Source organism: Manis javanica, chromosome 11 (genome assembly GCF_040802235.1).
Source record: "Manis javanica isolate MJ-LG chromosome 11, MJ_LKY, whole genome shotgun sequence".
NCBI lineage: Eukaryota > Metazoa > Chordata > Mammalia > Pholidota > Manidae > Manis > Manis javanica.
The window spans coordinates 19814688-19836865 of NC_133166.1; the positions used below are offsets into that span (position 1 = coordinate 19814688).

General features: G+C 52.7%; 1 protein-coding gene and 1 long non-coding RNA gene across 8 annotated transcripts in view; one reads left to right on the forward strand and one right to left on the reverse strand.

The window, feature by feature from the left end:
* Positions 1 to 22178, forward strand: part of GDPD5 (glycerophosphodiester phosphodiesterase domain containing 5) — a 77289-nt gene that overhangs the window by 27829 nt on the left and 27282 nt on the right. For 3 of the 7 annotated variants that reach the window (XM_073216004.1, XM_073216005.1, XM_017642387.3), the window contains one exon: positions 13177 to 13353. In XM_073216004.1, coding sequence (XP_073072105.1) covers positions 13237 to 13353 — 117 coding nt within the window. In that variant the 5' untranslated portion in view covers positions 13177 to 13236. Of the gene's footprint in view, positions 1 to 3771; positions 4001 to 13176; positions 13354 to 13556; positions 13690 to 14015; positions 14070 to 22178 lie in introns of those variants that run through there. The other 4 variants (XM_037026258.2, XM_073216007.1, XM_073216006.1 and 1 more) reach the window with 3 other exon arrangements.
* Positions 1108 to 21815, reverse strand: LOC118973878 (uncharacterized). Its single transcript, XR_005063397.2, has 3 exons — positions 20809 to 21815; positions 1883 to 2002; positions 1108 to 1568 (listed from the first exon to the last, which is right to left on the reverse strand). It is a non-coding gene; the product is annotated as an uncharacterized lncRNA (long non-coding RNA).

The window sequence follows — 22178 nt, forward strand, 5'->3', positions numbered from 1 at the left end:
CAAGCATGCATTCTGGAAGCTTTAGTCCAGGGGGTTGCTGTGACCTGCAGGCCCAGAGTAAGGGGGCAACAGGGATATGGGTAGAGGTGGGTTGAGTAGTGGTGCAGACAAGGAGAAAACCAGTGGAGGGAGGGATCATAGGTCATTGCGTCCATTCACTCAGCCTGATGACCAGGTGCATCAACTGGTACACGAGAGACTGGTGGTCCACCACCTCCTATCTCTGGGTCCCTTTGCCAATGGTGCTTGAATGAAAGGGACTTTAAGGAGCACCAGGTTTGTAGGAGATGCCAGTCAAGTCGAGGTCACAGCCCTTGAGGATATTTGAGTTGACTCTGGAAATAAGGCCCACGTCTAAGCACGAGGACCTTTCATGTGTAGAAAACTTTCTAACTGACAGACTTGGGAAGACGAGGGCTGGCTGGCAGCTCAGCCGATGTGCAGGGGGGGTGAAGGGGTCAACAACAGGGACCTGGGCCCCATAAAAGTGAGAGCTCATGGGAAGGGAGTAGACAGGGTGGCTGGGACCAGATTTGCAGGGGCCAGGACAAAAATACAAATACCTGAGAGAAATATTTGAAGGTTATAAAACAAACCAAGAAACTACTAAATAGCTAGATTTCCCCACCTTGACAAATATGTCTTCATAGTGTAGATTGATATATACATGCAAAGTTGTGGTTTTATGCAACTGAAAGTGATGGAATAGCAAGGGAGACTGAATTTAATTATTAGTACCTGAGTGTTTTTGGGAGCTGATGACATTTGGACAAGTAATAAGATGCACAATTCATGTATTATTATTTATTTCATAAAATACATTCTATTGTCATTTTAGCAAGATCACTATGACTATATTGTTATAATCAGGATTTTCACATCACTCGAAAATTTTGTCTTGGTGGTAGTATCTAAATGATCAAAAGTAAAATGCAGTTACATTTGAAGTTATAGAATTTGAATGTACTTCCCTCAAAAATATAAGTATATAAAAAGGAAAATTTATATTTTTCAAAAATTATTTTTGTTTCTTGAAATTAAAACTATGTTCATCAAAATGAACATCAGATTTTAAAATAAAATGATTTAAATAGAGATGAGGTATTATTCAAATTTTTGGAGATTTTATAAAGATGAAACTATCCATAGTTTAGTGTTTAATGCCCATCTAGTTGCCAGTGTAAAGAATTAGTATCACATTTGATGTTACATTAATTTGAGTAATATGAATTGTTAGATACTATAAGATGTTCCCTAGCTGCTGTGTGCACTTACTGTGAACACCACACTAATTCATGAGTACTTTTAGAGCCACAAGTTGGAACAGGGAGAAAGAAAAAAAGAAAAGGATGCTCAGCATTACTGGGAAGTGGATAGTTTGTTATACGAGAAGCTCTTGCTCCCTAAGAGGAAGGATTTGACAAGTTTAATGTGTCTGCCGCCTTAAACATTCTTGCCACTGAGTCATTGTCGTCCCTCACACCCCCAAGTAGTGTCTCTCACTCCCATCAGCAGTAGTGCAGCCCACAGACCTTCATCTGGACAGAACCACCTTTTGCTCTTCAAGCCTAAGAGATGGAGAAGAGTTTACTAAGGTCCGAGTGGTGTCAGGAGGGCGGATGAGGCATGTGGGTCCCATGGATGTCCTGTGGCAGAGGCTCCTGGATGCTCTCCAGTACACTGATTTGTGAGTGTGTGTGTGTGGTGTGTGGGGCTCAGGGCAGGGGCCCTTCTTCCCTGGGCCAAAGGGTGATAGGGATGGGATGAGATCTAATCGATGCCATCGCTATCACACAGTGAATGATAGATACATGGTGGAGCTCCTGCCGTGGCCGGAATTTAAATCCAGGCATGTGCATTCACTCATTCATTTCATTCTTACCTGCATTTGTTCATTGATTTAAAGCCTGTAGTCACTTCCTGCAGCCCTCCATCTCATTGTAGAACGCCAGGCCATTCCACAGCCGCAGTGCTGGCAGTCTCGTAGTGCAGCCCCATGATCCTACAGATGAGGGAATTGAGGCTCAGAGAAGGGCCCTGCTGTACCTAAGGTCACACAGCAGGAAAGTCCCTGGCCAGGTTTCACAAGTACAAAGGATGGGTGACCATCTTGAGTTTCAGGTAAAATCTGAATAGGTATTGCTATGTCCCGATCAGCTTCCCTTCCTTCATCAGACTTTGCTACTCCAGCCACCCGCCACAGGGCTCCGGGGAGATCCTGCAGGGGGTTTCTGCTTGAAGAGCCACTTCCTGTATGGGGACAAGCACTTCCTTCAAGTGACTCACAGGCTCCCACTGGCCTCGTGCTGGGAAGCCACAGTGGGGGTGGAGACAGGCTCGGCAGTGTCACCTGCTGCCTGTTACCCCAGCCAGGGGACTGTGAGACCAAGCAGTGCTACAGACGAGGTAGGAAGTGGAGTCAGAAGGAGGATGCCAGCCGGGCTGCTCTCACCTGCCTTGTGGTTGGGGCTCTGAGAGCAGGAAACGGGGACACGGTGGGCATGGGGACAACCTCCACCTCCAGCCATTTCTTACCCAGTGTCCCAGGTGGCTGCTGCCCAGGCTGGGGCTTGACAGCAGAGCTGGGACCTCTCAGGGAGAATTTGTGGCACTTTCTCTTCTTTATAGGACAGTGAGGTATGACGGAAAGAGCACTCAGCTGAAGTCATGAACTACTCAGCTGAAGTCATGAACTTGTATTTCTGGTACTTCCTTATGAACTTGTCAGCCCTCTGTCCTGCTTGGCCTCAACATTCATGTCTGGGGGAGGGCTTGCTGGCTGGGACAGTTTGTTTCATCTTGGTATTGCAGGATTTACATTAAGAAATTTGGGTTTGAGTTATGGCTCTGCCACCTTGCTGGGTATGTCTACCTCCCAGAGCCTCCATTCTAAGATTTGAAATAATAATAATCATTTTAAATGTTTTACATAATTTAGTCCTCATATCAACCCCATAGGACAGGTATTATTATTAGTAGTATTTTGTACGTAAGGAGAGGTACAGAGAGGTTAAGTGACTTGCCTAAGGCCACACAGTGAGAGCCAAGATTCTGACTTGGGTTTGACCCCAGTGCTCATACTGTTAACAGCTATGTTCTTGCGACTCAAATTTGTGGTCCCTGGACCTGAAGTGTCAGCATCACCTGAGACCTTGTCAGAAATAAAGAATCTCAGGTCCCAGCCTAGACTTTCTATGCCATACTACCTTTTAACAAGACATCAAGGTGATTGGTTTGCACATTGAAGTTTGGGAAGCCCTGTTCTGTTTATAGTCCCTCCGTTACTTAGGCCTTGAGATCATTGTGAGAGCTGAAGAAAGTGTGTTTTGTAAACTGTGAGTGCAGTGTGTTCAGGGCACTGTGAGAAACCTAGGGACTGGAGCAGAGGGAGGCAGCCCTGGGGGTGCCCCAGGGGTCCATCTCTCAGTAGCTGGGTATTGTTTCCAAGCTCTCTGTAGCCCAGCTTTCTCCGCTTCTGGTGTGAGGCTAAGTCTGGCTGTGTCTCTTGTGTCTCTAGAGCCCAGCTGGGTTAGAGAGAGCTCTCACGTTGTCATGCTTGGGCTGGGCTCCACACCTGAGCCTCTGGGGCTGTGGGTCTGCAGGGTACCAGGAAGCCTCCATCCCAGCCTGGCTGTGCCTCTGCCTCTCTGGCTAACCTGGGCAGGTGTCTGGCCCGGCCATCCTCAGTGTCCGCTGGTGGGTGATGTGGCAGCATCCTCTGAAGCCTGCAGTGCTGACCCAGAGCCTCATCCCCTCTCCTTCTCTCCCCAGGGGCCTGTCAGTACGGTTTCTCCTCCCAGCTCCCGGACAGGAGGGCTGCCCTGCTGACTGCAGGAACTGCTGACGGGGGAGGCGGCGTGTGAGTCAGAAGTCAGCCACATAATTGCGGTGCCCCAGATCCCGTCTCCAGCCCACTAGCCTTCCCTCAGCGGCTGCCTGGGGAGAACAGCTGGTTTGGCAGCTACCTCCGGAGAAGCAGGTCCCCGGGCAGCACAGAAAGGCAAGCTACAAAGAGCAGCCCACCGGGTTCTAAAGCAATGTCTGCCTCTCCCATGGGGCAGCATTCTACAGTTCACACAAAAAGGCATGAAGAACAGGGTTATTGTCCTGCTTTATGGGCAAGAAAAACCTGAAGCTCTGAGTAGGGCTGTCTCTTGCTTACTTCAGTGTACCTGGTACTTATCCAAGCACCTTACGTTTTCATTTAATCCTCACAACAGCCCATAAGATTGGTGCTATTATTATCCCCACTCTGAGATACAGGAACCTGCTCAGTTACTAAGTGGTTAGATTGGCAGACTGGCTCTACTGAACACTCTCAATCCCTGTCTCTCTGGAGCCAAGTATTAAGCTAAGCTTCCTTGACCTCCACTTTAGGGGTTAAAGGGCTGCTTTTCCAGGGGAGATTTGTATTCTAAGAGAGAATCCTAGAGAAAGTGATGCTTCCACCAAAGGAATGAATAGCAAATGGTGGAACTGGAGGGCCTGAATCATGGAATTGGCATGAACCTCCAAGATATGCTGGGCCAGCCAACTCCTGGAACTTTTTTCTCAGCGTTCAAGCAAAGCCAGGTGTTTTTTTTGGTTATCAAAGGGAAACCTGGGCATTTGAAGAAAAGTTTAGGCCCCAGGTTCTCACACATGCCTGGAAGCCGAGGAGCTGCTGTCTTCCCAGAATGCCATGATGAAGAGAGATGAAAATGGCACTGAGGAAATCAGTGTTCTGTGAGTAATCTGAGGTCATCTTATACTAGATCAGCAACAGAAATGTATAAACAGATATCAGAGGTTTAAGAAAAAATTATGGGAGAAAATACTTAATTGAGACTTTTTTTAGTAACTTAATTTTTTTCTGTAAATTGGAAACAGGCTAATTATTATTCAGAGGCAAAATTAGGACCAGGCTTATAAGTGGCTCTGCATTTGTGTGGTTTAAGATGCTCTGATTGGTTCCTTCTTTCCTTCCTTTGCACATTTAACCAGTTTTTCTGACTGAGAAGTAAACGAGAGCCTCTCGGTGTCAGGCTCAGTGCAGGAACACAGGTCCTCTGCACAGTGACCCCTCTAGCAGGGATGAAACCTGAGGTTTCTCATACCCCCTTCACCCAGTGCAGGGCTGCAGACTCTGTGACAATCCAGAAATGCTTGGCCAAATAGAGCAACAATCCCCGCTTAGGGAAGCTCTCAGTCTGGTGGGCAGGGCAGCCACAGAAGCAGGTTACTGCAGCGCACAGAGGCCTGGGACCGTGTCCCACCAGATGATGTGAGCACAAAGGGAGGAGGCAGTGGGCCCTTGTGGGGGATCAGACCAAGCTCTGTACAGGATCCATTTGTTGGTGGATGGGATTTGGAGTGGGAGGAATGGAGAGGGCTTTCCTGGCAAAGGGCCCAGCAATAGCAAAGGCATGGAGGTGGGAAGGCTGGTGTGATGTGGTGTGTTTGGAGCACAGCGGTGTGACAAGGGGCAGGTGGAGGAGAGGCTAGGCAGGTAGGTGGAGGGGAAGGAAGGTAGAGAAAGGTTCCGTAAATGGTAGGATTTGTTTCTCTTCCCATTTGCAGGGCCTGCTTGGGAAACCTGTTTGTATAATATCTCTGCTATTTTACATAAACAAATAAAATAAATTATTGCTTTCCATTCCCTCAGGACAAAAACTGGGCAGACACAAGTTTGCTCCATGCCAGTCTCTGCCAGACTTGGCTTCCTCCATCTCCTCCTATTTGGGCCTCTCCCCCTATCCTCCAACGCCCTTTCTCTGAGACCCAGGGAGAGGCATCAGAAAAAGCCAGCCTGGTGCCTGTGACTGAATCACTGGGCCCGTGGGAAGGGCTGGGCGTCACCGAGGCTGAGAGGATGGTGGAAATCTCCCTCACCAGACCCCTGGGCTGGTCCTTGAGGCCCAGCCAGAGGCCCTGGAGGCATTTGCTCACTCTGCTGGCTCCAGGGAGAACCTGTCAGTGCCAATGCAGAAGGCAGACAGGCCATTCCTCTCAGTCCTGGTGGCTTAAAAAGGGAACCAGGGAACTGCTCGGCCCTCCAGGGAGGGAGGGGCCCATCACATGGAGTATGGAAGCCTGTGCAGGCCTCTCTGCTAGGGACCCACCACTAGGAGCTGTACAGGGGATTTCTGCCTGGGAAGGGTGGCCGCATGGAATGGTGCCCAGACCTGCCTTGTGCTGACATTTGATGGCTTTAATAGTCTGAAATCCAGAGGTAGTTCTAAGATCCCTGTTGGGTTGCACCACGATTCCATGATTGGATGAGTCTTTGCTGAGGTGATTCTAAGACTGTCATTTAGAGAATTTGCAGCTGGAGATTTTGAGTTCTGACCTGCTAACTGCTCTCTGGGCAAAGCCAGGTCACTCCTGGTGATACTCAGCCCACTCTCCTAACCCTGACTTGGGGAAGTGAGGTCTTTTCTGTGCCAAGAGAACCATGACAGGGTGCTGACCCTGGCTCCTCTCCAGCCTATAGCCCCAAACGTATCCCACACATGTAGATCTGTCCCCCTAGGGCCTTAACCAAGGGTGTGACCCATCCTGACCTCCAACTCCACCTCCTCGCCTCCTCATCCATAAAATGGAGATCTAGGACTTCCCTGCAGAGTTGGTGAGATGCTTCAATGAGACAGCGTGTTTATGCTGAGAAGCGCTGTGCATGTGGTCAGAATTGTAGCTGCTGCTTCTGCAGTGAGGTTGTTTCCTTGAAAGGAAGTCCATGGCTGATTCTCTGTGAGTCTCTTTTAGGTCCCAGCAGTGCATGGCACATACTGGTGGCTTCTGAACATGTACTGAGTGAGCTCTGTAGCCTCAGATATGGGACAAATAGGCCCAGAGGGTCATAGTTCTAAGGAAGCCAACCATTCCCAAAGGAGAAGCAGCCAGGACAGGTGGAAGAACTGGAGAACCCACAGCTGGGCCAAAGCAAGCGTACATGGAAGATGAGTCTGTCTTGGCCTGCTCCAGGAGGAAGAGAAATCAGAGGTCCCTTGGGACAGAAGTGTTGGATAAACAGGAGGCCCTGGCATCACTGAGGAAGAGGTTGATAATGACCCTAATTATGGCATGATTGATTCTCTGAGGGCACTGCTGAGCCCCAGCCTCTAAGCTTTACCCCAGAGAATGAGTGGGCATTACGGGGCCTGTGGCTGCTGGCCCACCTTGTCTTTTTGCTTCTAAAGCCTCCCTCCTGCAACTCCTCCCCAGCCTCTCTCCTCACTGGCAGCTGTCTCAGCAACAGACTTCCTTCCTGCCCCATATCTGGCTACCTTCTCTGCTGATTTCTTTAAATCTGGAGCTTTCTCTGAGGTTCAGAGAAGTGGGACAACCTGCCCAGTGCCACACAGTGAAATGGTGGCAGCCCAGATCTTGCAGTTCTAGCCACCTGAGGCCGGGGCTGCGGGAAATGCAGTAAATCTGTGAGCACTTTGCCAAAGCTACCTGCAGAAGGCTGTGCTGAGAGCAGTGAGGGGCGCTTGGGAATGGTCAGTCGAGAGTGAGAGAGGTCCCATTATCAGCCCTGTCCCCTACCTCCAGCCCTAGCCCTGCGGCCAGGGATTTGTCTTGTGGATTTGGGTTTGGTTGTTTATTTGGGGAAATAGCCCAGATGATGAGCTGTCTGGAGTGCCCTGCTGCTCCTAACCCTTAGAGGGCAGGGAGTCTCCAGTTGGCAAAAGACCCCACCATTACCACCAGATGGAACCCACTGGGGCTTAACTTGCTGGCCGAAGTCTGGAGACGCCCTCTGCCCTGTGAGAGGTCCTGCTCACTGCTCCCAGGTTTTCCCCATGCTGTTGGCTTATCCAGAGTCCCCTTCTTCCCCTCTGTGCTACAGATCGTCCCTTATTTCTGTACTCCACATGATCTGCCCTCTCCAGGAAGCAGTCCTGCAGTGATTGGTGCTGGGACCCAGCAAGCAGAGGAATTGTGGGATGCAGAAGCGACCCTGAACCAGGCAGGGAGGGTCTCCTGGAGGAGGGGCTACTGAGCTGAGACCAGGAGGAGCCTTCCAGGGCCAGAGGATGGGCAGAGGGAGCAGAGCTAAGGCGGTGAGACAAGCGCACCAGCCTTGGAAACAGGAGCTGGGCAAGGCAGGGGAGGCCCTGGTCTACCTCCAGTGCGTGTCCCCAACACTGCAGGAGTCGGCATGACCCTGTGCCTTTTACCTCGGGGGTTTTTAAAACCTCTCCGGGACTTTGGGGGTCGTCACTGTGAATCATCCACGCGGTGCTTGGTCCCTGTCAGAGATGGTGGGAGCACCTAGGAGGGTGGGGCTCAGGATAACTGGGCTGCTGTGTCACAAGCCTCCCTACAGCTTCCAGCCCTGTTTTGACTGCTCTGGTCAGGCAGGGCTCAGGACTCCCAGCTGCTAGTCTTGGTCACGTAGTGGGCTCTTGCCCTCAGACTAAGCAAGGTCCATGGAATTTGTTCTTCCCTTCTCCCTGTGCTGCCGCATCTCTGCTTTTCTCCTGGGGATGAGGAGAGAACAGGTGGCTAAAGGGCTTTAGAAGCTGAGTGTCAGAAAAGCCCTTGGAGGTCATCCGGTGGTGTTCCAGCCCTCCCACAATATGCACGGGAAAGCTGAGGCCAGAGGCATGTGGGGGGCACCCAGGCTGCTGGTGGCAAAACTGAGCCTCAGCCCTGGAGATGGGCTTCAATTGAGGCCCAGTGAAGGCTGCCGTGGTCCAGGAGAAGGGGATGGCTGCTCTGCACGTGTGCCCTGCCTCCTCTAGGGCGCTGGCAGGCTGCTGGAGAGGGCCAGGCCTCTGCCTCCCCCAGCCCTGGGCCCATCGAGGATTTCCCTTTTTCTCCTCTTGGGCTCTCGTCCCCACTCTGTGCCCCTGCTTCCCAGGCCAACCAAAATATTGAGCTTGTCCCTTTGAAGTGCAATTTGCAGTCACACGGGTGCTGTGGCTAGCGCAGATGTGGAAAGCAGCAGAAATGTGGACAGATCCTCCCTCTGGGGTTGGTACAGCAGAAAGCCCGTCTTTAGGGTTGGCGCCCCTGGGTGCAAGTCCTGCTTCCTCTCCAGTTAGCTCTATGGCCTTGGGTGAACCAGTTAGTTTCTCGGGCCTGGATATCTGTCTATGGGTTGATCCTTTTACGTCTAGGTGCACCTAGTCCAAATTTCTAGATGAGTAAAGTAAGGTTCAGAGAGAGCTAGTGACCTCTTCAGGTCACGCGGCAAGCCAGTTGAAGGAGACAAGGCTGGAGCCCGGGCACTGACACCTGACCTAAGATTCTTTCCTCTCAGTAAAGAGAGCAAGCTTGAACATAGAGGCAGCATGATCTGGAGGCAGTGAGTGCCTGGTGGCCAGGCAGTCATGGGAGGGAAGAGGACCAGGGAAGTGGGTCAGGTGTGCGCCTAGGAGGTCAGGATGGGAGAGGACCCTGGAGGTGTGGGCCCACCCAACATGCTGCTCCCGCTCTATAGTGGGTGCTCGCTCATCCCAGGCTTAGTCTCTGGGAGGCTCTTTGCTGTGCAAGCAGGAGGCTGTGGAAGTTCGGGGCAGGGACCAGGAATTCAGACAGAAAATGGGACTTTGGGCTGAGTGGGGCGCTTGACAATCAGGCTCAGAGATGAGGGCTTTTACCTGTCCCAGAGCCAGTAGGGGCTCTAGGCAGAGGATTTCTTAGGAACTTGGCTCATATCAGCAGCCCTGGCAGGTGGCTTGGAGAAATCAGTTGATCCTTAGTAATGCCATTAGCCCTTCAGGATGCCGGGTTGGTGAGGGAGAGGAGAGGAGAGGCTGGTCCCTGGGAGTTTGTCCAACTGCTCAGTGTCTGAGCGGCAAATCTGTTACCACAATTTCCAGTACTCCTCGGAAGTGTAGTGTACCCCCCGCCCCAATCTCCTCTGACCGCCCTGTGCTGGTCACTGGGCTGTGGGAGTAACTCAGTGCATCCCATAGGAGAGATGGGCATGTCAGCAGTGCTCACCCAGGATGAATGAGGGGTGTCCGTGGCTATGGGAGGCCACAGAATCCTCTAGCCAAGCCTGGGCCTCAGGGAACCTCCTGGAGTACAGCTGAGCTGAGACTCAGGATGGGGAGGTGTTAACCAGGTGAAGGGACAGAAAGTTTGGAGCATGAGGATGGAGGAGCCGGAGACCAGATCCTGGGCATTTGCTTGTTAAAAAGCTCACTCTGGCTGCAGGTGAGAGCTTAGATCGGTGGGGCACAGCCCACCATAGGGAGGCCACAAGAGTCCCTATCCAAGGGAGAGATGAGACCAGGCCCCAGGGCATTGTCCGAGGGATGAGAAAAGGGCTTTGAGAGATGTTAGGAACAAGTTGAGGGTGGTGAGGAGTCAGCATGTATGTGCTGGGTCTGTGAGGCCTGGGTGACTTTGCTGGGAGACAGGCAGGAGCCACCAGCTATCTCGCTGGAGGCAGAGATTGGGTAGCCTTGGCTGTGCCTGGTGTCTGACGCTGTGGGAGATGAGCTGGCCCTGGAGAGCACACACCCGGGAGAGGGAAGAGTCTCGCTGCCCAGAGATGCCCCTGCAGTTAATGAATGACCTGTGAAAATTCACCTGAGAGACAGGCAGTTCCAAGAGCCACAGTCAGCCGAGGCCTGGTGCAGGAAGCTCTACTTCCCTCTTTTCCAGATTTGAAAAGGAATTTCTGTGCCTGGGTGGGTTGTGCTGTGCAGTTATGGGAGTGGGGGGTGGAGGAGGGCAGAGGACACATGGGGATCAGCCCCGGGGTTGGGAGGGTCCTGGGACAGGAATGGGAGGCAGGGGAACCCGGGTCTGGGCTCTAGCTCACCTGCTCTACCTTGTCACTGCAGTGATGTGCCCTCCCAGCCACCCCCATTATCTGGTCTCCTACAGAAGTCAAGGCAAAGGCTGCCTGCCATCTTACAGACTCTGAAAGCAAGGCTCAGGGCAGAGCCCAGAGAAGGCCTAGCCATATGGCAGGTCAGTGGCCCAGGCAGAGCAAATCCCAGCTTCTTTCTGTATATCAGCTGCCTCTTCCCTTCTTTGGGAAGCAGGGGCAGATGTGGTTGACCTGAGGCCTTGATCTGGGGATACACAGAGTAAGATCTGGCTCCCTGGCTGTGGATGCTGGCCTTCTGCCCTCTCTGGAAGGCTGTGAATATGTGCATACACTCCTTAAAGCACAACTGAGCACATCCCCCTGCACCTGCCTCCCAGACCTCCCGAACTCCATGGAAACCCCTTCTCATACTGTCCCCAGGCCCTGGGCTTGGCACAGCTCAGAGAGCCCCCAGCAGCTGCACTATATTCCATATGCCTCCCCAGAGAGCCACGGCCACAGAGGCTGCACCAGACAGTTCTCAGCAATTAGGACGCTTTGGGGCAGTTGATATTTCCAGCAAGCCCCTAATGTATCCCCCCCACCTCAGACCGGAGGGTGTGATCCCTGTGCTAAGGTTAGCATTTGGTGGGTGGGGGGTGGGGGGTAGAGGCCCTGAGTGAGGCCCAGAGGTGGAAGTGGTGGATGGGCCTGAAACCCTGCGTGCTGCTGCGGTGCAGCCCCTGGAGCACGTGGACAGTGGCACCCTGACCCTTGCTGCACCGTGTTAAGTGCCCACAGCCCCCCTTTACTCTCTCCAGCATACCTGCAGTTGAGCCTCTGGCTCATGAGCCATTATAGCCTGGCCATTGCACGGGTCAGCAAGCCCTCCCTATAAAGGGCCAGGCTGTAAGTATTTCAGGCTTTGTGGGCCATATGGTCTGTAGCACAACTACTCGCATCTGCAGTTAATAGTTAAAGCAGCCAGACAATACATAAACGAATGAGCATGGCTGTGTCCAGTAAAACTTTATTTATGGACACTGAAATTTGACTCTCACATAATTGTCATGGGTCACAAAATAATTCTTGTTTTGATTTTTTCCCCCAACGATTTAGAAATGGGAAAGCCATTCTTAGCTTGTGGGCTCTATAAAAATAGGTGGCTGGTTGAATTTGACCTATAAGTTCCAGTTGGCCAGCCCCCGGGTTAGAGCAAGGCTCCTGGAGCCAGACTGCTTAGCTCTGCTGTGTGACATTCAGCAAATGGCTAAATCTTTCTGTGCTTCAGATTTCTCATCTGCACAATGGGGATGATACTTTGGGAGTGTAAAATGGCATAGATACTTTGGAAAATGGCATTTGGCAGTTCTTCAGAAGGTTAAACATAGTTACCATGTGACCCAGCATTTCTATCCCAAAGAGAAATGAAAACACGTTCATGAAAAACTTGTTCATAGCAGTGTTATTCATTACAACCAAACAATGGTAATAGCCCAAAAATATGACGGGATAAAGTAGTACATCTGTGCAACTGAATATTATTTAGCCATAAAAAGGAATATAGTACTGACGCTGTAACACGGAGGAACCTTGAAAACCTTATGCTAAGTGAAAGAAGCCAGACAGACACAAAAGGCCATGTGTCATGACTGCCCTTAGGTGAAACATCCTGAATAAGCAAATCCGTAGAGACAAAAAGCAGGTCAGTGGTTGCCAGGGTCTGGGGTGTGGGAGTGCGGTGGGTGGGGAGTGCCTGCCTATGGGTTTGGGGGGTTTTCTGGGATGATACAAATGCTTTGGAATTAGAGTGTGGTGATAGCTGCTCAATGTTGTGACTATACTAAAAACTGGACATGCTAATACTGAGTTGTCAGCTTTTATGATAACTTATTTTAAAATATTTTGAAATTCTATGCCCTGGGCACTGTGCTAGTTGTCAGGCATACAGCAGAGAATAAGATGGACAAAATTTTGCCTTTATGAAACTTTCATTATATAGAGGGGCTAGGCAGATAAGAAACAAAATATGTAAATTACACTTGAGAACATAGCTGAGAAAGCTGAGAATGGCTGAGGGAGTGTGGGGAGGGCTTGCAGTTTTACAGAAAGTGATCTGGGAGAGTCTGGTTGAGAAAAATATTTGAGCAAAGACCTTAGGAGAGGAAGGGAAGGAGGGAGCCATGTGGGGTTCTAAGGGAAGAGTATTCCAGGCAGAGGAGGCAGCAGTGTGTGGGGGTGGCAGTTAGGTCAGGGGACTGTCCTGAGGGACCAGCAGGTGTGGGCCTCCGACTGCCAGGGCAAATGGGACCCACTGCGGGGCTCTTTGCATAGGCTGATCTGCCCTGGCTGAGGTTACAGTGACTTTTGCCAACTTCTCACCCCTCCCCTGCCTCACAGACCTGTGCTTTCTCCCACAGGACCAGCCAGGGGCCTCCATGGGCACCTGAGGGCTGGGCACCAGGGCTGCAGGCACGAGCATGGTGAGACACCAGCCTCTGCAGTACTATGAGCCACAGCTGTGCCTCTCCTGCCTCACAGGCATCTACGGCTGCCGCTGGAAGCGCTACCAGCGGTCCCATGATGACACCACTCCGGTGAGCCATGCTGGGCCCTGGGGGGAGGGATCTCAGCTCTGTCCCTCTGCTGTGCGGCTCTGGACAGGTCACTGCCCCTTCTGGGTTTCAGTGTCCCTCTACGAAATGGACCCATGGTAATTTTTTAATCTACCTGACATGGTGGGCAAGGAAGTCGGCCAGCCTGTCATGGATGTAGCCTGTTGTTAACTCTCCTCTGACAGCATGGGGGCTGGGCTGCTCCTGAGGTCTGGCAGAGAAAGGTGCTCCAGGAGGGGCATTCTAAGAGGAAGGGGTCACCCCAAGGTGAGCAGAAGTTCTCAGCTTCCTAGCAGATCCGGATGGGCAGGCAAGCAGGTAGGTGGCTGGAGGGGAGGGTGAGGAGGTGGGCCAGGCCGTCCTGGAGCCTGGGGGCTGGCCAGGCCATGGCCTGGCACCGGGGCCTAGTCACCTGAGCCAGAGCTGGCAGCAAGTGCTCAGCTGGATAAAGAAAGCCTCCTTTGGTGTCTGCCTCCCCAGGCCAGACCCTGAGTTGAGCCGCACTGGGTCACTATCAGCTGGTGGATCTGATTTCTTCCCTCAGTTCCTTCAAGAGGGAAAAGAGAGAGATAAATGGTGTTTATCTAAAAGCTTTGCTGCGTGGAAAACAACTTTTCTCTTCCCTCCTGCTTGTCTGAACAAAGAAGCCAGCCTGCAAATTGAGCCAGCCCCAGCAAAACAGGCTGGAGCAGCCACAGGTGGGGGTCACTGCTGAGGCCAGAGGCAGGTATCACCGGTTATCTGGATAGGGAGGTTGGGGGAGGTTGTCTTTCTGTCTCTCCTTCCTCTCTGCCTGTGCTGGTGAGGAATGGAGTGCTAGACCGAGTCAGGAGCCTAAGTGGTGAGAAGTAGGAACCACCTGGTGGGCACCTGCCCTGATTTATTACCATGTCCCTGCTCCCAGCACAGAGGGGGTAACATGCCAGACTGACCAGGGAGAGGAAGGAGCCCGTCCAAGGCCACACCGCAGGTCCCTGCCGTGCTGGGACAGCAGCTCCGCTCTCTACCCAGGCCATGCCCAGGACAGCCGTTCCCTCTTGTGGTAACACGGGTTCACCCTACAGTGGTGCAAGGGAGTCAGGCAGGCCTCATGTTCCAATTGGGCCTCTTCTTCTTGTGCCTGCTTGATACCTGAGCTTTCTCATCTGTGAAATAGCACATAACCCCCTCAAGGAGCTGCTGGGTGGATGGCATGCAGTAATGGTGTGAAGTGACCAACTTAGGGCTGGCTGTGACTAGTCTTTATGACAAGTCATTCCAACTCCTGAGCCACCACTTCCCCTTTCTGAAATGGAAGAGGGGTTGGGTTAAGACTCCAGAATTCCTTGGCCACTCTGCTTTGCTCCAAACTCCACTGTCCCCAGAAACTGGGGCAGGCAGCCTGGTGCCCTTGTGCTGGGAGAAACAGGAGCTTAGCAGTCAGCTGGCGCCCTGTGCCGAGCACTTGTTTCCCCAGCAAGCCTAGGAGATAGATGTCACCACTGCCATTTCACAGAGGGAGACCAAAGCCAGGGCCGCCTGTCAGGGACTGGGCCGAGGTCACCCATCAGCGAGGGGCAGAGCGGGGATTTGGCCCCAGGCAGCGCAGGCCTGCCAGTGCTGGGTGAGGGCGGGAAGACTCCTCAGAGGAGATGCTGGAGGACGCTGTACCTCCCAGGGTGTGTCTCACCCCTCGGTGGGCCAGTCGTAGGCTGTGGGGTCCGGAGGTGGTGGGACTTCCCTGTGCCCAGCACAGGCCCAGGCTGGGGGAAGTGCTGGGCTGGGGCAGGTTTTGAACTGACTGGGAGCCCAGGTGCTGCATGCACAGCAAATGCCAAGGTCTGGGCTGGAGGGGCTAAAGGGGCCACAGCCAGCCTGGCTGGGGGAGGGGAGAGGGTTTTGTAAAAGCAACTCTGACTGGCAGGGCCTCTGCAGAAAGGGCTGAGCTCACCTCAGGGCCATGCACCTCACAGGTGAGGATGCCCACCTCACCACCACCACCACCCCCGCCCCCCACACTCACCTCCATCCCTCCTGGGGTTCTCCCAAGACAGGTGACGGAGGCCTGGGCTCTCTGGCCTCACACAGTGAGGGAACAGCGACCTGGTGTCTCCAAGCCAGGGCTCTGTAGAGTAGGTGCTCTGTGGATTTTGCAGAACAGAGGCTGGGAGAGAGCTCTAGGATAACAGGGAAAGGAGCGCTGCCCAGGCTGTGGAGGAGAGGCCTCCGAAAGGGGAAGGAAGGGGGCCCAACTCTGGATCTGTGCCTCCTCTCATCCCCACCTTCCCCTCCTCCTCGGGGACCCCACCCTTCTCCCATCCAGGCACTGGCTCCCCTCAGGTCCTCCTGGGGAGCCATCCTGCATCTCCCAACTCAGAGGGGCCTAGAGTCAAGTTCTTTTGGGAAGCCAGACCTCTCTGAGCCTCCTCTGAGAAATGGGGTGACAGACAGGTGATGAGTCTCAGAGATACTTCACTCTGATCCTCACGCTGGGAAGTGAAGTGTGAGCCAAAGAGCAACAGTTAACATTGTTGAGTACCTATTTCATGCAAGGAGCAAATTGCTCATGTGTATTGACCTGTGAATTGTTATAACACCCCTGTGGGCAGGTTTGTTTTGCCTGGTTAATGGATAGAGAAGTCAAGGCTGAAAGCCACTGTCACACCTGGAATTCAGGAGCAATTGGCAGCAAGAGCCTCAGGAAGGTAGAGGCTGGAGGGAAGGATGCATATGTTTTGAATATGTGTGTGTCTAAGTGAGAGCCTGCGAGAAGGAGAAGAGGCCTGGAGGAAGTCTTGGGAAGTTGCCTAATGGAGGAGAAAGAGCACTGGACCGGGGCATTTGGGACAAGACAGGCAGTGGCTGGAATGCCAGGCTAGGAACCCTCTGTGTTTCAGTGGTTGAGATCTGGCCCTGCAGTACTGGAGTGGATCCGGGGAGGGTGGGGGCTGGGCGAGGAGCTGGGGAAGGGGCCTTCGCCTTCCTGCCCCGCCAGCCTGGCACATTTCCACCTCCTCCAAGCCCTTGCTCACACTGTCCCCTCCCCACAGGACACACACTGGACAAATAAGGAAACAGGAAACTTGGGACCAAAGAAGTGAAATGACCTATTCTCCTGGCCCTGCACGGAGGGGTGTGGGGGAGCCTGACAGCAAGAGGCCAGCTCACTCCGTGGCTGGGAAGGGGAAGCAAAGCTTTTTATAACTGGGGATAATTAATTGGTTGTTGTCTGACTCATTACTCTAATACTTCCAATTAAGAACTTGGTAGGACAAAAGATAGTTCTCAGGCTGTCCCCATAGGGCCCCCTGAAAACTGTGTATCTATAGGAGACAGCACAGGGTCAAAATTAGTTTCTCTGTAGCAAGAGGGATATGTGCCAGACACTGGGAGGAACTTCTAGCCTGAGACACTGAAGGAGACACACAGTGATCATCAACTCTCTTGCGCTTCTGTAGTACCTTTTGAAGGCTGTTTAAGCTTGTGTAACCCTCTTTATCTCACAGATGGGGCCCCAGGAAGAGAGTGATGTGTTCAAGCCCTGACATTGAGGGCCAGCCTGCACTGCCCCCTGCTTGCATCCACCTCCCTGAGCCCTCTCCCCTGTTCCATGCCGGACAGTCTTGTCAGGAACACACTGGTTGGTTACTCAGTCAGCAAACCTGTCCTGAGGCCTGCCCTGGGCCCTGGGGTCAGTCACAGGTGTATCAGACCGGGCTCCCCCTGCCCTTGGAAAGCTCCCAGGCTGGTGGGGGACAGATCAGAAAGGACACATCCTGACCACCCAGGGTGATCACAGCCAGGCTCAGGGAGACCCCAGGCAGGAAGGCTTGCCTGAGCTGGTGTCTGAGAGTTAGCCTCATCTTGCCAGTGTGGGGAAGTGTTCAGACAGGGAGAGCTTCGCGTACAGGAGAGCGTCTTGTATTTAGGAACTGAAAGCAGTTTTGCCCCAGAGTGGCTCTGGTGTAAGGAGGGGAGGGTGTTGCCTGATCTGTGCTGAGGAGCCTGCACCCCACCTGGGGCAGTGGGAGCCATCAGCCTCGGGCTGTGCAAGGACCTCTCTGGTCAAACTGGGGAGAATGCGGTGAGGTGCCTGGAGTGGAGGCAGGGAGGGCAGGGAGGGCTAGATGAGAAAGGCTGAGGACCCAACTCGGGGAAGGGGTGTGCAGGGATAGAGCAAAGGGGGGATTCTAGAGACACGTAGAAGGTGTAATCAACAGACTGGCTGTGGAAGAGACTGAGAGAATCTGATGATGCCTCCCCACATCCTGTCATTTCCAGCCTGGCTGGATGAGGCCATCTGGAGATGGGAATCCATGCCATGCCCAGGGGTGAAGGAGAGGGATTGTGGACTCAGTAGAGTCCAGGAATAGCACAGGGGTTGGGTGGAACTCAGACAAAAACAAATCTTGCACCCCAGTTGCCTGCCTCCTGTGATGGGAGCCCCTCCCTCCATGGCTGGGAGTGACCTGCTGTGGGGAAGTCTGTGAGCACCGTCTCTGCTGGGACACCTAGGGTAACCTTGTCCTGTGTAGCACAGTGCCCCTCAGGCTGTCCCCTTTTCCTGGAGTGCCCTTTCTCTCTTATCTCTGTCTCTTAAGGCTCATCACAAATGTCTATTCCTCTAAAAATAATCTCCCTCAAACCAAGAAAGAATGCCTCCCTCCTCTGGGTTCCTAGCACCTCGGGCCTGAGTTGCCCTGTGGATTGTGACTTTCTATGTCTCCCAGTGAATTCTGAGTCTTTTAAGAGGCGGGGCTCGGGTAGGCACTGGAAGGAGGACTGAGCAGCTCACTGAAGAGGGCCTTAAGGAAGGGAGTGCCTCTGCTGTGGTGCTGAAGGCCCCGGGAGGGCCAGGACCGCAGTGAGCTCTCTGGTGTTGGTTGTCTGGAAAGGGTGAACATACATGTGTGGACAGGTGCACGCTGGATTCCAGTGCCCCTGGCTGTGGTTGGCAGGGGAAGCTCCTGACTTAGCCACGGGCCCTCCCAGGCCACCCTTGGAGCTGAGGTTGGGCTCCGCCAATGGGCAGGAGTAGTTGGGTTGGGAGGGATGAGTTTCCCAGCTGGCTCCCTGCCTCTCTGTCCTTTCAACACCGTGTAGGCCTGGGACAAGGATGTGGTATAGGGAAGAGTGGATACCACTTGGGAATCAAGGTGGGCTCCCTGGATGAAGCAATCTTTGGGATGGGCTCCCAGTGTGATTGGAGTCATCCAGAAGCACCTGGGCATTCCTGAACAGGGAGCTGTGGCCTGAACTCTACCCTGCCTCCCCCAGTGACTGAGTGTGGGACGTTAGGCAAGGGCAGACCCTCTCCAGGCCTCAGCTTGCTTGTGGGTTGGGTGGACATACAAATTCATGCGCCAAAGGTGGATGGAAGGGAGAGACCCCATTAGATATGGGTACCAGTGTGCCTCTCATGTCCTGTACAAGAGAGACGACTGTCATAGCCTTGGGGAAAACATGGCCTGCGTACAAACTTACAAAGGGATGGCTGTTCCCTTCTCTAGTCCTATGGTGGAAAGGGGCCCAGCAGGTCAAAGAGAGGCACTCTGAGCTTTGGTTTTCCTACTTCTAAAATGGAAACGATAAGACCCTGTGATAGGCTTTAAATTTTGTAGGTTGTTTTTGCATCCATGAGAGAGCAAGGAGAGACTGGCAGAGCCCTGGCATGCCATAGCACAGGGAGCTGAGGATTGATCACCGTAATAAAACCATGCTGTCTCTGTGGCTTTGGGAACCTACCTCCTTTCTGAATGGTGCTGGGTGTGCCTGGCATGGCCATGCCATGCTCCAGGGGAAGCAGCTAAGCTCCTTGTTCTTGACACTCTGAGACTGCCTTGAGCATTGCTTAGGGAGCGTGGATGAGACAGGAGATGATGGCATCAGCAGGGGGCTGCAGCCACCTACTTGGTGGGGTTCTCTGAGGTGTCTGAGATAATCCCTCCCATGCTCCTACAGCTCTTCTGCCCCTGTCTCCTCATGGGCTGGTACAGCCCAGGAGGCCGGGTACCCCAGGCTGGGCCTGGTTGCATTCTGCTGCCTAATGAGCCTCTGGGAGGGCACCCCAGCAGAAGCAAGGACTGACAGAGGTTTAATTGCCCAGCTCTCTGTAGCCCAGAAAAATAAATCGAGCCTCTTAGGCTGTCAGGAACCAGCTGGGGGTGGGGCTTCTAATCCCTTTCAGTGCTTGGCCCTAATGCTGTAATGCATCACAAACCTCCCCAGGTCTCCTGGATCACAGCCAGAGCCATCCTGCCAGGGCCTGCCCATTTCTCCCTTCTGGGAGCTCCCTGCACCCTTTCCAACAGACAGTCCTGGACTTTTTCTGTGCATCAATCCCCCTGTTTGGAACTTGGTGAGGGTGAGGCAGGCTGATGATTGGAGGAGCTAGTGTGCCCGAGAACTAGCCTGCAAGTGGGAAGACTCAGCAGGTAGGTACCCCTCAAATCTCTCTCCAGTCTCTGCAAGGCTGTGTGGTGCTGAGGGCACAGCTGGACTCTGAGACCTCAAAGCAGAGCCGGGACCACAGGGGTGGCACAGGGAGCAGAGCTCAGCCACGTGGAGAGAGCCATGCCAGGCAGAGCCAGCACATGGGGAAGGGGCTGCCTTGGGACAGAGTAGTGACCTAGGAACAGTCCGCACACATCAGAGAAAGTACTGTGTGGCGAATGAATGTGGAAATTACTGGAAATGTCACACATGGTATATAGACAGCTGAAGTATCTATTTGGGGAAAGTAAAATTAGATCCCTGCCTCTCTTACCTCAAACCAAAATAAATTCCAGATGGATTAAAATGTATTTTTTCCTATTTTTAAACTCCTTTTTCCTTAAGGAAGCACACATTTGTTGAGAAAATTCAAACAACTTGGAAGGATGTAAAGTAAAAGAAATTCTAATCATAATGCTTTAGAGAAACAGCTTTCAAACCTCTCCCCACCCTTGTATACTTCCATATGGAGCTATGGAGAGATGGATATAGATGGGTGGGTTATTGATTTAAAGGTAAAGAGTGAAGCCAAGAAATCACCAGTATAAAATATATGTTAAATATATAATCTTGGGCTACCTTCCTTAAATATGATATGAAAGGCAAAAACCTTATGTAAAGGAAAAGAAGGACACATTTGACTGCATAAAAATTGAAATTTTTATACAAAAGACAAAGTCAAATGATAATAAAAAAATACATAGTATGTATGAAGGTTAATACTCTTCCACAGAGAAAGCTTTCAGAAGCCCCTAAGCGAAGGAAGCCAGTCTACCTGAACAAAAGCTGCTGGGTGGTGAGCCTCTGCACCTCCTGCTCCCTCCCACCACCAAAATTAGGCTTTCTGACCTTGTCATCCTAGCAAGCTCATTCCTTCTAGCTCTGTTGCAGGCATCTCCTCCTCCAGGAAGCCCTCCAGACCATCCCTCCTCCCGTAACTAAGCAGCCAATGCTTGCCCCACTCACCACACTCATTCCTGGGATTGGAGTTGCCTGCTGGCTGGTCAGTCATCTGTGCAGGTTGCTCACAGTGGAGTCTCCCAGGGTCCAGGGCTCAGGCCGTGTATGTGGAGTGACTGGAGGAGAGTGGTGGTGAGTACATAGAGGGGAGGCGCTGGAATCAGGTTTAGTATGGGGTGTGAGGTAGAGGTCTCGTTTGATTTCCTACCAAATCAAAGTCCAGAGTCCCAGCACCATCTGTTGACCTCTCCATCCTGTCTGCACTGTTTGCCATGAACAGTCCTGTGTCCATTCCCCTTGTTTGGATCACAGTTTCTCCATTTCTTAATTGGACCTGTGGAGGACAAGGTGAGCTGATTTCTGCTCCTTTTTAACTGAAATTTCAGGGTTCCCACCCTGGCACTGCCTATAACAAACTGGGTGACCTTGGGCAAAGCCTTGCCCCTCTGAGCCAGTTTCCTCCCTGGTCAGACAAGGGTAATTCTATGTCCTGACCCTTCTGGCTGTGGGACAGTTGGAGACTCTGGAGGTCTCAGACCTGGGTGAGAATTCTGCCTCCACAGTGTTTGCCCACAGTGGCCTTGGGCAACTCACTTTCCCTCTCCGAGCCATGGTTTCCTCTGACTATACTGCCTGCTTTGCTGGGCTGTGAAGAAGAGGAGATGAGATGGAACAAGCAGTGGCTCTCAGGAGTACCCTCTGCAGCTCTGTGAAGAGCTCCCTAGGGCCCTGTCCTCCGTAGCCAGCAGTTTGGGGCTGTGAGGTGGGACAGGGTGACAGCTGGGCCAGGGTCCTCTTCCTTCATCCATGCCGACTCCTAGCACAGCAGCCCACAGAGCTGGGCCTGACCTCTGCATCCTCCTGCCCATGGCACCAACCCTGGGCTGGGAGCAGGTGATCTGCTGGCTGTCCTCAGCAGCCAGAGAAATTTGGTGTAGAGCAGGAGGTGGGGGAAGACTTGACGACTGTCTTCACATAATTAAAGGGCTGTCAGATGCACAATGATAATTACAGGAACCATCATGGATTTGCAACTTACAGCTTACATCTGTAGTCGCATTTGAGCCTGGCAGCCCGCCCGTGAGGTAGAGATGATGTCACCCCGGTGAACAGAGGAGGAAGCCGAGGCTTGAGGTCTTGAGTGACTGGCCCACAGCCACGTGGCTAATGTGTAGAAGGGCCAGGAATTAAAATCCAGCTCTTGGTTATATTCTCCCATGCCCTGGTCATTGACCCCAGGGTTTCTTGCCCTTTTGTATGACTTTTTCTGTGCAGCATCAAGAGCCAGCTACAGGGTGGCAGGCAAGGAGGCAGGTCCCAGCTGCGCCACACGAGGGATTCAGGGAAGGAAGATAACACCCACTGCCCTGCCATCC